This window comes from Larimichthys crocea, chromosome X (genome assembly GCF_000972845.2).
Source record: "Larimichthys crocea isolate SSNF chromosome X, L_crocea_2.0, whole genome shotgun sequence".
In the NCBI taxonomy this organism is placed as follows: Eukaryota; Metazoa; Chordata; class Actinopteri; family Sciaenidae; genus Larimichthys; species Larimichthys crocea.
The window spans coordinates 30,050,235-30,066,910 of NC_040020.1; the positions used below are offsets into that span (position 1 = coordinate 30,050,235).

A 16,676-nucleotide genomic window follows, 5' to 3' on the forward strand; every position below is an offset into this window, starting at 1 on the left:
AGAACAGAAAGGAGGGTGGAGGAGGAAAGAAAAGAGGAGACAAGATGAAGATAACCACAGAGGAGAAAGAAGAGGAGCCGGGTTTTTGTGTAAGGGAATAAACCTGTCTGCCTGGTTAATTCTCCACCTGCACAGTGTGTTATTAGACCACCAAAAGACCAGAGCTGAAACAATCAGCGTCAATTAAGTCATTTTCGTACAAAACTTCAAACATTCCCAAATCCCAAATGTTGTTTGCTGCATCTCTTTGTCTTTTATCAAAGTAAAATATCTTTTTATTGGCTGCTGTTTGGGGGCATTCATTTGGGCTTCATGTAATCATGATGGACATTTTTCACTCTTGTCTGCCATGTTATAGACCCAAACTGATCATCTCATTAACTTATAATGAAACTAATCATTAGGTGCAACCATACACAACACACTGCTCCATGAACAGTGAGCTACTTTCTAGTTCAGGCTACATTGTCATAGTATTTACACTGAATTCAATTCCAGTCCTCCAGTGCAACTTTTAAACTAATTCGATATAAAAAGGGCCAAAAAAGCTCAATTAACAGCAGATATTTGAGCTAGCTGATACTGTTAGCTGCATGCCTGCAGCTGTTTCACAGTAAAAGCCCTTCAGCTGTTGGATGTCTCACTGAAAGCAAGAATATTAATTATAAAGAATAAAGAATATTATTAATACGATTGTTATCTGTTGTTGCAGAAAGTTGAAAATAAATTGAAAATGATATTGATGCCAGCAGTTCATTTTAATTTTAGGTGTTTATTTACATTACAACAAACTTTTTTTTTGTATCTGTAACTTTCGTACCTAGAGATTTTATCTTTTTTTCTATCCTTTAAAGAAATGCGGACCTCTGATCCACACATCTATATTACTTTTTAATTATATATATTATTTATGATTATTATTATTCCCATTATTTCTAACTGTCTACTAGAATCTCTGACTAGATTTTTCCTCTAATACTGCACCACAAGGGGCTTACATACAAATACTCTTATGCGCCACTGCGCTTTTCTATCTGACACACATGCACGCACAAGAGCCACAACAGCCCCACTGCACATGTACGAAAACACAAGCACATATGCCCAATAACACATACGCAGCTACACTGGTCCTGCACCCAGATGTGTGCGAACACACAAATATACACACACACACACAGAGCACACAGCGTCCGTGAAATCCCTGGCAGATTAGTTGTTGTTCTTATGTAAAATGGATCAGGCCGGGCAGCAGCAAATCATTTAAGCTCGCCTGCAGAGACAATAGTCTGACAGCAACTTGCTCAAAAGCTACCAATCAGCTGCGTGTGTGTTTGTGAGTGAGTGCTGATGATGATGAACAATTGTCATTTGAACAGCACATAATGAAAGAATTGAGGTCTGATCTCATGTGTGAATGTTTTGTGTGTTTTTATCTCCAGTTCTGTTTAAATGGAGCTAAAGATGAACCGTATCAACCATCGGTGTGTGTGTGTGTGTATGTGTGTGTGTGTGTGCATTCTTGAACACACTGTGTAAGCAGTGAGGTTTGATTGGATTGCTCATAGACACATCAGCTGCACAGTAAATGACCTTTCATAAATGATATGATAATATTTTCTGGATATCGTTATTATGTCAGCCTTAGTGAACCTGTAGTGACTTTGCTGAATAACTTGTCTATGCGTGTGTTTAGGTGTGTGACAAAATCTTTTCCACAGACAGATGTGGCAAAACTAAGACGTCAAAGATGTCTCCATTTTTCCACCACAGTGACAAGAAGAGGATTAGAGTCACAGAGTTGGACTTGATGCTTTCCCACGCTCGGGTCATAAGGCAGGTCAGTGTTTCTTTAAATAAAAAAATGTCAGATTTCCAAAAGATGTCAGTTTTATGTAACCAAGCATGCTAATAGTTTCTGTGATTGTCCTGCAGACCACAGGATTACAGGTTTAAGTCCAACAACAGCTAACCAAACAATGACAAAAGTGCCCTCAGCTTCTGCCTGCTGCCACTCAATGTTTGTAGCATTACATTTACACTGCATGAACTGGAATGATCTGGATATCAGTGTGTTCTCCAAGTATTGGTTCCAACAGTTTCAGGATGCAGTTCCTTTGAGGAAGAGATGCTGTGAGATTCCTGCATAAGTTGTAAGAACAGTAGTATGATAAAGCTAAAAACAAACAAACAAACAAACAAAAAAACTGTGAAAAAACAAAATAAAGACCAGTCCAAGGTATAAAGGAGCTATGAATGTACTCATAGTTATGGCATAGAATGGGTCAGGTAGGATAAAGTAGAAATACAAAGTCCTCAGTCCAAAAACAACAGCATCAGCTATATTAAAGGACAAAGTAGCAAAGGCAGAAGCAGCGTAATAGATATACTATATGAAAAATTCTGATTGTTGATGGTTGGGTGCAAAAAGTATGAAACGCCACAATCCATTGATCATATCCCACCTATTACCAAGAGTGTTGTGCTTTCTTTGAACCATAATATAGTTTTTTTTTTTCTTGACATACCCATGTCATGTTTGTTGCTAAATCTTCAGCCAATAGAAAAAACTCTTATATGCTTTTGAGGAGACCAACAAGTGAAGAAAGCCTTGCATGAGGTCATCTGACAACTCATCCACATGACTGACAAGTGCTGGAGATGGGATGTGACCAAATGAGGACATAAACTGCAGGACTTGTGAGACACTTTGCCACCCCTGTGTCAAAAGTTCCATCTTAGCTTTTAAAAAGAAGATAATACTGTAGGGTTATGTAGGCTATGCATGTCCAAATCAAGAGGACAAGCATCATTGGCCCAGAGCAAAACTGTTGCCGTCCATTCATACACAATGCTGTTTCAGCCTGAGAAAAGATGCTCATTTCGAGTTATGAGCAAACTTTTCTACCTTTAATTTATTTGGCCAGATGAAAGTTTCTGTTGTCTGCCAGCTAAAGAAACAGGTGTCTGGTAGAAACACTGAGCTGAATAAGGTGGCAGCACAAACAATGCTGAAAGAGAATACATCTCAGAGAAAGATAATTTCAGTAGTGGAGTGATAGTGATAGTGAAAACAGCAGCTGGGCTCATAGATGGATTATGGCTCCAGCTTCATTACTGTAGATTAACTCCTGCTACTGGGCCACTAGCCAAGGGCCTGCCTCACCCTCTCCCTCCCTCTGACAGCAAAACTCTTCTTTGCAACACTTCCAGAGAATCACTGTCATGAAACATGGAAATGAAGAGAGAAACAGATCCATCATATGACACACGCTGCAGAGTCACAAGAGGGGAAAACTAGGTGCACTGATGTACAGACTGTCACACACACACACACACACACACACACACACAGAACTGTGCATTGTTTTTTTTGCCCTGTAGCCAAACTGTTACACAAAACATCCACTGCACAGTTTGTAGAATCACTTCAGGGGATGATGATGTATGTAGGCTTCTTAAGAGTCCAAGAAATTCTTATCAGTCAAGATATGGTATCATTCCATGACTGCCAGTGTCAGAACATGAACTTACATGTTCTTTGTAAGTCTTTCTCAACTTTCTCTGAGCTATTGCTGTTTTTAGTTATCAGTAAAGGCGTCCAGGCACATAATTCATGACAACAATACTCCATCATAAGTATTTGAGTGGTAACATAATGGTGATAGTTTTCTCTTTATCCGTGTGTCACTGAAATCTTCCTTCCAGTGTAACCAGGGATGGGGCTCAACTCACCTGATTATTATTATAGACTTGACAAAAGTATTTGAGGCTGCAAATCAAAGCTGACTAAATTCCCCATCACACAGAGTCGTAACAGACATAAAGGAGCATGCACATGTTATATGGTTGGTTGCTTATAATGATTACCATAAAATATTACTATAAACCACTACATCTTTAAAGCATCTATCCTAAAATCAATAGTTTACGGACGGTTATTTAGTAGAAATGTGGATTTTAAATCCATGTCTGTTAGTTTCCCTTCATCGACTAGAGGTCAAAATGATTACCGGCACATCCCCACGTCTTACCTCAGCGCTTCCTAACCGCAGACGGGCCGCTGAGAGCGCAGCCAGCAGCAGCAGCAGGACCCAGGACCTCATGTTGCCGCCCAGCCTGAGGAGCCGCAAGCGACCGGCTGGGCATTTAGCACCTCGGCGTCCAATCTCCCGCCTGCACCGAGCCTCGTCCCGGTGTCTTGTGCTGGTCGCTTGTAAGGCACGTACTGTTAAATATCCTCAGATGTGTCACTGCCTATAAGCGCCGCTTGTCCAAGTGTTTGCTCACGGTGACTCACACGCAGGCTAGACGTCTGACTCTGTCCATACTGCTGTTTTGAAAACTCAGAAGAGGAGTAGTCAAGGGTACTGAGGGACAGGTGCGTAACGCAGGGTGTTGTGGTACACGAGGGTTACAGTCACACAGCTCCTATTATCAGTCTGCAGTGTAAGATATAGTCCCAGTAAGCCCCAGCTAAGATCCCAACAATGTCTCCAAATGTGTGATTTTTTTTAAAAAACGTATTCGACAATATGTGCAAAAGTGCTGGATGCGTCCACTTTCAGGTCAGAGCTCCAGTCAGAAATGATCATATGACCAGCTCCCGTTCCTAAATCGCAGTTAATTATAACAATGCAGCATTCTCCCCATGAGTGAAGACCCGCATCTCCAAAAGTCCGTGCGTAAAAGTTGGTTCACCTTGGACTGGCGCGTTCGTGCGTAATTCTCTGTGCGCCCCGCTGCAAAAAGTCAGATTATTCTCATCCCAATGCGATTCCCTTGACTGCAAATAGTCTGTCTTTCTCTGTCTGAGCGCCTCTCTTACCGATAACTCCTGGCTCTATATATCTCACTGTGTCTCTGTGTCTCTGTTGTCTTTCGTTCACCAGCGCCGCTAGATCAGGTTGTTCTCGCTTCTCGCGCTTCTCCTGACTGACTGGTTGCCTCTTGAGCGGTGAGCAGCTTTTCCACAGACTCAGGGCCTCCCTCCTGAAGTTTTAAGCATCAAGTTAGACAGAGAAAAGTCGGATCACACCGGAAACTGGGTTATTTCTTCTTTCAAAATAAGACACCGATTTTGCATTTGGCCTATATTGTCATGATCTCTATCAAAAAATGATACATTTAAAATATATGCTACATTAAAAGAATAATTGATAGGATAAAACTGCAAATTCAAGTTTAATAATTTGTGACGGAGACTGTTTTCTTGATAATTTAGTTGCACTATAACATTAATCTAAATTTATGCTGTGAAAATATTCTGGATGTAAATAAAACCAGAAAGAAAACATTCCTTTGTTATTTTCCACTCCTCATATGTAGCTGTTATTATTTTCACTTTATATCTCCGTAATGAAAATGTGACACAGGAGTAATTAAAAGTTTTACTTTGAAAGTTCCTTACTTGAAGTCTAAATTCTCATGCTGACTTGACTCTGGTCCTCAAATTTGTGCCAGGGCCCCTGCTCGTCTCCTCTCCTCTCCTCTCCTCTCCTCTCCTCTTCAAGGCAGGGTTTACCACCTCCTTATTAGGAGCAAGGAGATCTGAGCTCCCATGGGTGCTCTTAAAGGGAAAGTCTTGAGCCATGATAAGGATGATTAAAACTCTGTTGCATGATAATATCATAAAATGCCATGTAAAGAAACTGATTAAATGTTTGTTTTTTATTTTTTCCCCAGTGGGAATAACCTGTTTGTATACTCAGTTTGTGCGTTTACATGCAGTGTTGAAGTAGTCAAAACTTTTGACTACTTTTGAATCAAAGATTGCACTTTTAAAATATAACGAGGTCACCATAAGTACACAAGAGCAATCTTTGTTGAAGTATGATAATAAGGACCTTCATGGCACAATGAATATTAGTTTTGAAAACACATTTGTTCTGTTTCAGTCCCTCTAATGCAGAAAGTGCATTACATCATCAGTAATTCCAACTAGTTATGAGTCAGACCTGGAACAAATGGTCTTCTAAAAAAAAAAAAAATCCACTACCATTTGTTATAATCTGCTTGGATTATTATTTGAATTGAAGGGCGGGGTTGGCAAACAGAGCAAAAGAAAGAGGTCAAGAAAGTTTGTACAAACCCAGCGAAGGCATTTAGAAATCATTTACTGTTGTTGTTTGAATTGTGCAGAAAGGGTCTTTCAAACCTGGAACACATTAAATAGTCTTAATATACCGCCACCACTGCTCCTACATTTACTTCTTATGTAACTACATACCATGACAAACTAATTCTAATCATGTTGGTTCCATCTCTGCGGTTGGGGGTCATTTGTATTGCAAATGATATGACTGAAAAACTGGAAGCAAATTCTTATGGTTATCGTGCTGAGATGAATGAACAACGTTTGAATATCTATTATTAGACTCTCAGGAATGGCTTGCAGTATTCAGAGGTTTAGTACAACTTTTTATCGACAAGATCTCAAAGATGTAACATTGAATGAACAATGAAATACTGTGTGTCAGACAAAATGAGTAGAAGGATGGGAAAATAGGCTTTGCATATTCATATTTTCATACACTAGTCTATATAATGATGTGAAATGTGTCTTTTGTTGGGCTCACGTTAGAAATGTATGTTCTCCAACCTCGTGCAAACAAATCTAAACATCTTTAATGTGTTTGCTGCCTCTATTTTTTAATTTATGTTTTGTCTTGAATTGAGAAGACCACTGACCACAGAGGACATGGTCAGGCTTGTTTTTCCAATAGCAGACTGTTTTCTAGTACAAGCTCTGTGTTTCATTGCAGGGTCACAGCTGGATGGGTCACCATGGAAGCTGAGGTCATGGCAGATTCTTCCTTTCTGTAGAAGGAAGACAGAGGAAGCAGGCATCCCTGTGCTGCTATTCCTGGACTATGCACACACACACTTAGTCACGTACCAATGTAAACACTGACCTTTTACCTTCATGCACAGTGTATGGAGTGATTGACAGACTGCAGGGACACAGTGCTGTCACCTCACCTCATCTCAATATTGGCCGCAGCGTATGTGCGTGTGTGACAACTCGAGAGGGTATCAGGTTGACAGTGCTGCTTGCTGTCAGTCCTCGATATGCAACATGGAATTCCCAGTATGTCCGACAGGAAGGAGATGTACTACGCATGTGTGCGTGCGCGTGTGTTTGACCAGGTGAAATAATGTGGAATGAATCCACAGCTCACTTGAAGTCACGGGTGCATAATTTCAGAGCCACTGCAAACCTGTGGGAAGCACAGAGGCAGCAAAATTGTCATTTTCAACAATTTAGCTAAACTCACTTCAATTTAAAATGCTTTCTTTGTCCCTTAAGGGGAACCCTGAATCACACAAGCCTTCATATAGAAGTACACATATACAATTAATTTACACAGCCAAAAAAAAAATCACAATACACACTTAAATAGGATTAATAGCTGTGGCCGACAATATCGCAGGCACATGTTAAAAGAGTTGAGACATAATGAAACAGGACAAAATACAAAAACAACATCAGCCAGTCAACAAAACATGAATAACATTTAACAAGTGACTTGCAACTGAGCATCCAGTGTCAGCTAAATTAAGGCCTGTCATTGTGCAAGCCCACAAGTTCTCATACCGACTGTAAAACGTGTCAGCCAGGGTCAGCAAGTAGGTTCAATCATGAGACTGCATTTTTCAGTCAATGGAGGCCAGTGTGTTAAATATTTTTATTGTATTAAATGTTTATTTCTTCTAAACAATTTAAGAATTACATTCATTTATTAAAACGATTAATTATCTTTGTTTGAGGTGAGCAAATGTCATCTTTCCCTTTACTAAACCCTAAGATTAATACTCATTTGGCAAAAGACAACTTGTGAATGCGCGTATATTCTGTGTTTGAGATGTAACTGGCAGGTTATCCAGACAAAATAAACCATGGCAGGGAACCAAAAAGTGAACTGATCAGAAATCAAATCAAAAGTTGGGATGTAAATGACAAAAGGTTAGATTTCTTTTTATTCATAGAACAAGATTTAGACTAGTGAAGCAGGATTTGTGTCAGTGTCAATGCCTCATATGAAAGGAATGTGCTTTAGATTGCCTACATGCTAAACAAATAGAGACAAGTTTGGTTTTATTCCAGAAGTCATATGACTTAGTTCACACTGTGTATAGATAAAGACACTTACAGCTTTTGCACTTTTGACATAACTGTACTGTACCTTTGTGGTGTTGGATTGCAAGACAGTGACAGATTGGCTGTATTAACCTTTTATGTATTTAATTTCTTATATGCCATTTTTTAGCTTCCAAATGAATTGATTGTGTGTGTTTTGGACTGTAAACTCATTTACTTTTGCAGAATAAAGAAAGTTTGAAAGTTTTTTATTTTTTGCAATTTAGTGCCTCCATTAATTTGTTGTGATCACTTATGATCAAAAACGAGTTGAACATTAAGTAAGTGCAACAACACAAAATGAAGCAGCCAGCTGATATTACTTACGAGACAAAACCAATTAAAGGTCACTCCGATATTACCCAGAAAAAATCTCAGATTAATCCTCAGGTTACTAACTTTTGATGGTGTACACTACTTCTCTGTGACTCAGACGGTAGAGTGGGCCGTCCATTAATCAGGTGACCGTGTAAAACATGCACAACAACAAAGGCAGCTGAACAAATTATTAATGATTATGATGTTGTCTGATAAAATCAACATAAATACACTGCATGTCATTGAGCTTTGTGTTCAGCTCAATGGCATCACAGAGACAATTAGAGACTATGTAATCAGGTTTCCATCATTGTTTTGGGAAAGCTCTATTAACCCCATGCACACTGAAACACAAATAATTCGCCCCTGAGAAAAACCGAAGGCTCAAATGGCCAAAGGCTCAAATGGAGAGAGGCTTCGACAGATTTCAACCCTAACGTGGACGTACTCTTTGCACAGTAGGTATGTTGTTAAAACAGGACTTAAATGTGTTTCACAAAATGTCAGAAGCTTTATTGAGATTAGAGAAACAAAGAGACACTTTTCCTGACCAGACAACAGAGAAGCACTCATGGAGGTTTTACATTAAGTTAAAAGAAGTTTTAAATTGGGTTAGTTCAAGTAAGACTATCAGTCTGTTTTGGTTCTTTTGAAGGCTGCTTTTTCATTCCATTTATTTGGTTTTGTCTCCTCTCTTTTCACCCTTCTCTCCCCTCACGTCACCGTTACTCTTTTAAACCTCCCTGGACTTGTGTGTGAGAGTGTTAATTAACTTCCTGTCCAATATCCTGATCTAATTAATAGAGTGAATTTCTTTCTTCCTCTCTTCTTGCCAACTTCCTCTGTCACCCAAGCCAGTTGCAGGATAAGGCAAACAACTGCTGCAAGTTCAAACCAGAGTTCAAACAAAGGTCACAACACACGACCTCTGCAACCCATCCTGCTGCCGTCTAGCCAGCCTGTCTGAATCAGAGCATATTAGATCTGTAGTGGTTTTTCTGGCAAAGATTATCTCTGATAAATCCCACAGGATCAATGACAGAGAACCTTTTGGTTTTAGCTGCTAGGTTTATTTACACCACACTACCAAGCACTGCAGGAAGACAGTTATCATTTTAGAGAATTTTGTTTACATAAGTAGGGTGACATTTCAGGCCAGTGATGTCATGATGACAGAAAATTGAGGAAACTATGCCCTGCAAAATGTGATCACGCCACACTGAGCTGTAACTGTGTTTTGAAATTCTTAGACTTAATCCAAAAAAATCATTTTTATTCAGATGAACTAATGATTTTTAATTCTTCTTCCTCTGGAGGTGAATGCACTTAATATAACACACTTTAACAAGAACATTATTTATCCTTAAGTTGAAATTCTATTTAATTAACTAAGAAAATATATTCACCAGATATATTAAATGTACAATAGCATGTCTTGCTCAATACCACTTTTAACTTCAGGAAGACAGGAAAAGCCAGAGATTGAACCAACCTTAACCCACAACCCACTTCTACTTCTCCAAAGTAGACAAAAAAGGAGTGCACTAACCACTGTCTACTATTTCATCAGCACTTCTTTCCAACACTAGAAACAGCTCTTGGCAAGTAAAGGGATAAAGTTATGGTGCTGAACTCAAGTTCTTCTAGACTGGTAAGTAAAGTGTTGTTAATACTAACATTTGTATGACTTTAAGCAGGTGGATAATATAGCCCTTTTAAGGTAGACAAGAGAAATCCATTCATATACAATTACAACACTTCAGGTCATTTTAGCTTGAAGGCAGCTGCTGATTCATTTATACTGCAGTGACATTTAAATGAGTTTTGGTGCCAAAAATTCAACGTCATTCAAATAAAGAAATAGATGCATTCACTTCACTGTTGTTGGAAATCTGTAACAGCATTTGCACTCAAACAAACAAACCACTACACATTTCTCACTAAAAGTCAGACTAATGAAATTCTTTTGCGATTACCAGCTGCAAAATGCTCACACCCCCGCCGATTCAGTGTGTGGAGACACAAACACTGAATAGACGGTATCTGAGATACAGCTGGCCTTTACAGTGAAAGGGTAATAAATTCATGAAGAAAATGTAAGTGTGTGATGAAATGAATAGCTGGGCAAAAAAAAAAGAAAAAAAAAGAAAATACTATTTTATTCTGTGTTGTCTAGATTTGAAGCTGTAGTCAAGAAGGAACTTTATCATCATCATCGTCGTCATCATCATAGCAGCAAAGGACGATAATGACTGATTTACTTGAAGTAAGACATCAATAATTACATATCCATCTAGAAATAACATGAATGTATGTCACAGTTATGTAAGCCTAAGTAACATTAATCAGTGATCTGAGTATGTGCATCACCAAGTATGTGAACTCTTTAAAAAATAAAGTGAGCAGCTTTGAATCCACCAGCTAATATGACAATTGGACATTTGTTGAAGTAAACAATGGATTAGCTACAATGGAACCAAGAATAGTAAAGTTCAACTTTGCCAGATTGTGACTATGACTAACATCTGGCTGTGGTCTTGATTTAGATTTTACAAACTCTTACTCCATTTCTGGCCCTAATAATTGAATTGGTGTTAGTCCAAAACTAAGTGTGCTCCGAAAAAACATGGCTGCCCATTGGCATTGTTGTGGCTCTGTGAATCACTTCACAGTTTCTTTCTCAAAGAACGCTTTGATGAGATGGAAAGCGAATGAGGACTAAGCACTGAGTCAAGGGAAGGTGTGAGGGAGGAAAAGGGGAGGAGGGGGAGGATGCTGAGAGGAGAGGAAAAGGAGAGGGAGGGAGAACAGAATCACGGCTGTATTGTTGTCTGTTTTCCCACCGTCAACAGCAGAGGAAGTGGAACGAAGCAGCTAAATATACAAACAGCACAATGAGGCAGCGAGTGTGGAGCAGCTGTGGAACATGGCTGTCACCAGGTTCAGGAGTGTGAAACACTGAGGACCGCCTTTTATTTATACAGGAAGAGCTGACTGAGAGTACACACTGCTTTTCAGATACACCCCCACATCCAGACAGTCAACACAGGCCCACACACACCTCAGAGCTTCACAGTATAACCGTAGTCTGTCAAGGTCATGATGAACATAACAACAGCTGTACATGATTCAGCTCATTAACTTCAAGTCACATATACCGGCGACATTACTGCCCACCACTGGCGGACTTAGGCTGTCTGAAGGGCAGGGGCAAAAAAATTAAAAAGGCACGGGTTGGTAAAAAGTTGTGACGCATTTATTTAACTAGCACTTTAGCATCTATCTCAAAACATACTGCCTTATCACTTTCTGAAGTGAAGCTAAAATGCACTACACTTTCAAGTTCTTACAGACATTAGAAATCTTAACTGTGCCCGCCAAATTTGGCATCTCATTGCATTTTGGCATCTCATTGCATTGTTCTTTTAGAGCAGCGTTCCCCAACCACTGGGCCGCGGACTTGTACCGGTCTATGGGTCATTTAGTAACGGGCCGCACAGAAATATGTATATATATATACATATATATATAGATTGACACAGGTTAAGACAAGTCAAGACGCTCGTCTCGCTCACGTGATACATTACCCCAGTTAAGCCCTCAAAGCTAGCAAAAATTTGTAAAAAAAACAAAAGTCTTTGGAAAGCTTCTTCAGCGACCAAAAGAAAATTACGCCATAGACTGGACATAAGAAACACACTTCGGGTGTCATTGTCTCCCATTACTCCTAGATGGGACCGGTTCGTTGCGGAGAAACAAGCTCACGGCTTCCTCTAATTCAGCGTAATGGTGAGTTGTATTTTTATGCACTTTATATATGTTTTTATGCCAGTTGCATCATTTTATTTTGTCGTATTTACCCCCACACCTTTAAGGCCGGTCCGTGAAAATATTGTCTTACATGAAATCGGTCCGTGGCGCAGAAAAGGTTGGGGACCGCTGTTTTAGAGAAGCTAATTACACAATTGCAACCTTTATAATGTTATTAGCATAGAGGTTCATTCTCCTACTGGAAAAACCTGCAGTCTCCCAGTTATATTTTGTGGTTAGACGATTATACACAACACTTAAAACTAGAGAAACTTAATTTACCAATATATTTAAGAAAATGTGGCATCCCTTCCTGGACTACACTGAATATAAGCCTTACATATGCAGTATATATTGCTGATTTATAGTCATTGTCACTATTTCTGGACACACCACATCGATTAATTGATGCTATTTATTTAATTCTTAAGTCTGTGTAAAGTAAAAATAAATATCTGTTTTGAGTTTGTCAGATTAAAGAAGAAAGTGTTATTAACCACCCAGCCAAATTTGAATGATTAAAAACGGGCTGTATTCTCAGCTCCAGGACTACAGGGACATGTCCGCTGAACCACTCTGGGTGAGTTGAATTAGTCTCTCTGTGTCTTTCACTCTCTGACCAAACGTACATAAGTCATGTATCTCAGTGAAACGCTCTCGGTCATCACTTTGCAGTTATTGCTCCATTGCGGCGTTTTGATTAAGCAAGGGGGAGAGATCACCGGAAGCACGGCAGTCGGTCACACCCAGGCAAGTGTCTCTCGTAAGTGTGCGCCATTACCGACACATGTAAACTCAGATCTGACTACATATATTCCCTGTCATAGCTACAAGATGAGCGGGGTTCGCTGAAGGCTTTCATACTGATCATTTATTTCTTTAAATCCTTTTCACAGTTTTGTCTGTACAACATAAAAATCTTATTATATATTATATTTATATATTATTATATCTAATCTTATTATTACTGAACTTATCTCTAAAACTTTAAAGCAATGAACACAATTTAAAAAAGGGAAAACATTCACACTTTCCTTCCATATGCATACACATCATACACCAGTATGGTGACTTCAAACAGCCTCCAAAATTAAAGAAACTGAAACACACACAAAAAATAAACTTAATATATAAAAATATCCTAATAATTTAAAAAAACAATACCGTTATATAGCTTTACTGAAAATGTAACACTGCTGAATATAAAAGTATACTTTGAAAACCATCAGTCTAAATTCATATGGTCTGAAATGTGTAAGACATAGTTTGCTCCTCAATCACATGGAAATATTAATTCCAGATACACTACAATTTCACTGGATGTAAAAAGCTTTAAAGAAGGGACTTGGAAAGATCCCAGCAAGAAAAGTCTAGACTTCATCAGTGCCTAAGCAAATGTAACATTACGTGGCACTGGCATAATCTCCATGTGTGTGTGCCCGTTTTTCCCCTCTCTAGGTCATGTGGGAATTGGACCCCTTGGCCAAGGGAAAAAACAGGAAGAAATGCAGCAGACGTTTTTTCCTCATTACTGTGGAAACAGCGGATGCAGTTGTTATGTTGTTATGACTTTATATGGACCTGTACAGTAGCATGACTAGATTAGTGATAAACACATGACAGCATGACTGGACAACATTGTCGTCATCTGTATTAACATACTGTATATGTGCCGTTTAAAGAGCACGTTTATCCATAGCACCAGACTGCAGCATGAGTACAGACAATTTCTAGCACAGGAGATTGAGCTGTATGGCTCCACATCATTATCATCATCACTGTCGATTTCACCCACATCCTTCTTCATCACCTTTTTATTATCGTCCTCTCCTCTCCCTCCCTCTCTCCATCCAAATCTCTCTTCACTGCATCTGCAGCAGATTAAAACAATTGTTCTCAGCATTATTTTTCCAAACTATCCATACATATATATATAACTCAAAACTCCTAACTGTTAGCACTGTTTTGACCTATTTTCTTCCATGAAATTATATGAGGTCATTAGATCTTATGAGTCTGTGTGCTCCATGTGACAACAAAAACACCAGAACATAACCCATGGATACGAACTTAATTTGTTCCCTGTTGATGTTTCCACTGTGTTGAGTTAATGAGCTACTGTGGTGTTTCTGCATCAATCTACCTTTTCAGACATACCTTCCATTTGACTGCAGTTCATGCTGTTACAGCCAGTTTTTGCCGGAGCACCGGATCCTGTGTGAATCCAGCCTAAAGTGACCAGAAGCATTGGATACTGAATAGGACAAGTGCAGTGGTTGACTGGTAGAGCTTTCCCTTTGCATGTGTGGGGGTATAGCTCAGTGGTAGAGCATTTGACTGCAGATCAAGAGGTCCCCAGTTCAAATCTGGGTGCCCCCTACGTAGCTCACAATGTCTGAACTTTACTTCTCGTAAGTCTTCCAATGGTGTCGGGTGACAGTGTTTCAGTAAACTGAACGCTTCTAGTACCTGAAGTGCCTTAAATGCATAATTACAAGACATTACGTAGTCACATACATGACTTCCAGTTCGAAACTGCACCTTTCTTCATGAAGTTTCCTGATTGTTTTACAGCACTTACGTTCAGCACATAAACACACGCCCCCAGCAACCCCAATGGAAGAACCTCTCTCCCGTACAGCAGTGTTTTTTTCTGCTGACACCCCTGCATTGCGGACCGCCTGTGCGGAAACGGACCACCCTCACTCAATGAACTGAAAAACTAACTAGTTTTGCCAGGATTCTGGATCCTGTTTATATCCACCCTAAAGTGGCCAGAAGCATTGGATACTGAATAGGACAAGCTCTGCGGTTGACTGGTAGCGCTACTGACTTGCATGTGTCGGGGTATAGCTCAGTGGTAGAGCATTTGACTGCAGATCAAGAGCTCCCCAGTTCAAATCTGGGTGCCCCCTACGTTGCTCACAATGTCTAAACTTTGCTTCTCGTGTAAGTCTTCCATTGGTGTGGGGTGACAGTGTTTCAGTAAACTGAACTCTTCTAGTACCTGAGGTGCCTTAAATGCAAAATTACAGGACATTACGTAGTCACATACATGACTTCCAGTTTGAAACTGCACCTTCTTCGTGAAGTTTCCTGATTGTTTTACAGCAGTTACGTTCAGCACATAAAGACACGCCCCCAGCAACCCCAATGGAAGAACCTCTCTCCCGTACAGCAGTGTTTTTTTCTGCTGACACCCCTGCATTGCGGACCGAAACGGACCATCCTCACTCAATGAACTGAAAAACTAACTAGTTTTGCAAGGATTCTAGATCCTGTTTATATCCACCCTAAAGTGGCCAGAAGCATTGGATACTGAATAGGACAAGCGCTGCGGTTGACTGGTAGCGCTACTGTCTTGCATGTGTGGGGGTATAGCTCAGTGGTAGAGCATTTGACTGCAGATCAAGAGGTCCCCAGTTCAAATCTGGGTGCCCCCTACAGAGTTTACAAAGCTTCAGCTTTGTTTCAAGCACAGATTTTCCAATGGATTGATGATGTTACACCTTGCCATGGATTACATAGTCACAGACATGACTTCCACCTATAACAGGACATTTTTTCATAAATTATAAAAGTTCAGTCCTTGTACCACCACTTTTCAAGTCTGAAGTGACTAGAAGCATTGGATACTAAATAGGACAAATGCAGTGACTGACTGGTAGAGCTGTCAAGTTGCATATGTGGGGGTATAGCTCAGTGGTAGAGCATTTGACTGCAGATCAAGAGGTCCCCAGTTCAAATCTGGGTGCCCCCTGCAGAGCGCATGAAGCTTAAACTTTATTTTAAGCACAGGTCTGATGATGACACTCTTTCAGTAAATTTTCCATTACATTAAGTGCATCATATACCTTACAATTAAACACATAGTCACATATATGACATCCAGCTAGAGAAAGCACCTTTCTTCGTAAAGTATAAAAGTTGAACCCTTTTACCACCACTTTTTAAGTCTAAAGTGGCCAGAAGCATTGGATACTAAAACAGGACAAGTGAGATAATTGACTGGTAGAGCTGTGGAGGCACACATGTGGGGGTATAGCTCAGTGGTAGAGCATCTGACTGCAGATCAAGAGGTCCCAAGCCTCAACTCTGGGTGCCCCCTAGAGCTCACAATGTTACAACTTAATTTCAAGTGAAGCTCTTCCAATGCTCTCATAATGTGAATGTATCAGAAAACTAAAATCTTCCAGATAGAAACAGCACCTTTCCTTTTAAAGTATAAAACTTCAATCCTTTACAACCATTTTTCAAGTCTAAAATGACAAGAAGTATTAGATTCTAAAAAGGAAAAGTGCAGTGGTTGAGAAATCTTGGGGGCTCCTCAACATGACTTGACTTCCAGACTTCCAGATGGAAACAGCACCTTTCGTCATTAAGTATAAAACTTGAATCCTTTTACCAC

At 39.7% G+C, this 16,676-nt stretch overlaps 1 protein-coding gene and 4 non-coding genes across 5 annotated transcripts in view; 4 read left to right on the forward strand and 1 right to left on the reverse strand.

The window, feature by feature from the left end:
• Positions 1–4,976, reverse strand: part of pdgfba (platelet-derived growth factor beta polypeptide a) — a 14,772-nt gene extending 9,796 nt beyond the window's left edge. Inside the window, exon 1 of the mRNA XM_019253814.2 lies at positions 4,035–4,976. Coding sequence (XP_019109359.1) covers positions 4,035–4,106 — 72 coding nt within the window. The 5' untranslated portion in view covers positions 4,107–4,976. The remainder of the gene's footprint in view (positions 1–4,034) is intronic.
• Positions 4,977–14,575: 9,599 nt separating this feature from the next.
• On the forward strand, positions 14,576–14,647 carry trnac-gca (transfer RNA cysteine (anticodon GCA)). The gene has a single exon. It is a non-coding gene; the product is annotated as a tRNA-Cys (tRNA).
• Positions 14,648–15,111: 464 nt separating this feature from the next.
• trnac-gca (transfer RNA cysteine (anticodon GCA)) lies at positions 15,112–15,183 on the forward strand. Its single transcript has one exon. It is a non-coding gene; the product is annotated as a tRNA-Cys (tRNA).
• Positions 15,184–15,639: 456 nt separating this feature from the next.
• On the forward strand, positions 15,640–15,711 carry trnac-gca (transfer RNA cysteine (anticodon GCA)). Its single transcript has one exon. It is a non-coding gene; the product is annotated as a tRNA-Cys (tRNA).
• A 245-nt stretch (positions 15,712–15,956) lies between these two features.
• On the forward strand, positions 15,957–16,028 carry trnac-gca (transfer RNA cysteine (anticodon GCA)). The gene has a single exon. It is a non-coding gene; the product is annotated as a tRNA-Cys (tRNA).
• The last annotated feature ends 648 nt before the right edge of the window (positions 16,029–16,676 follow it).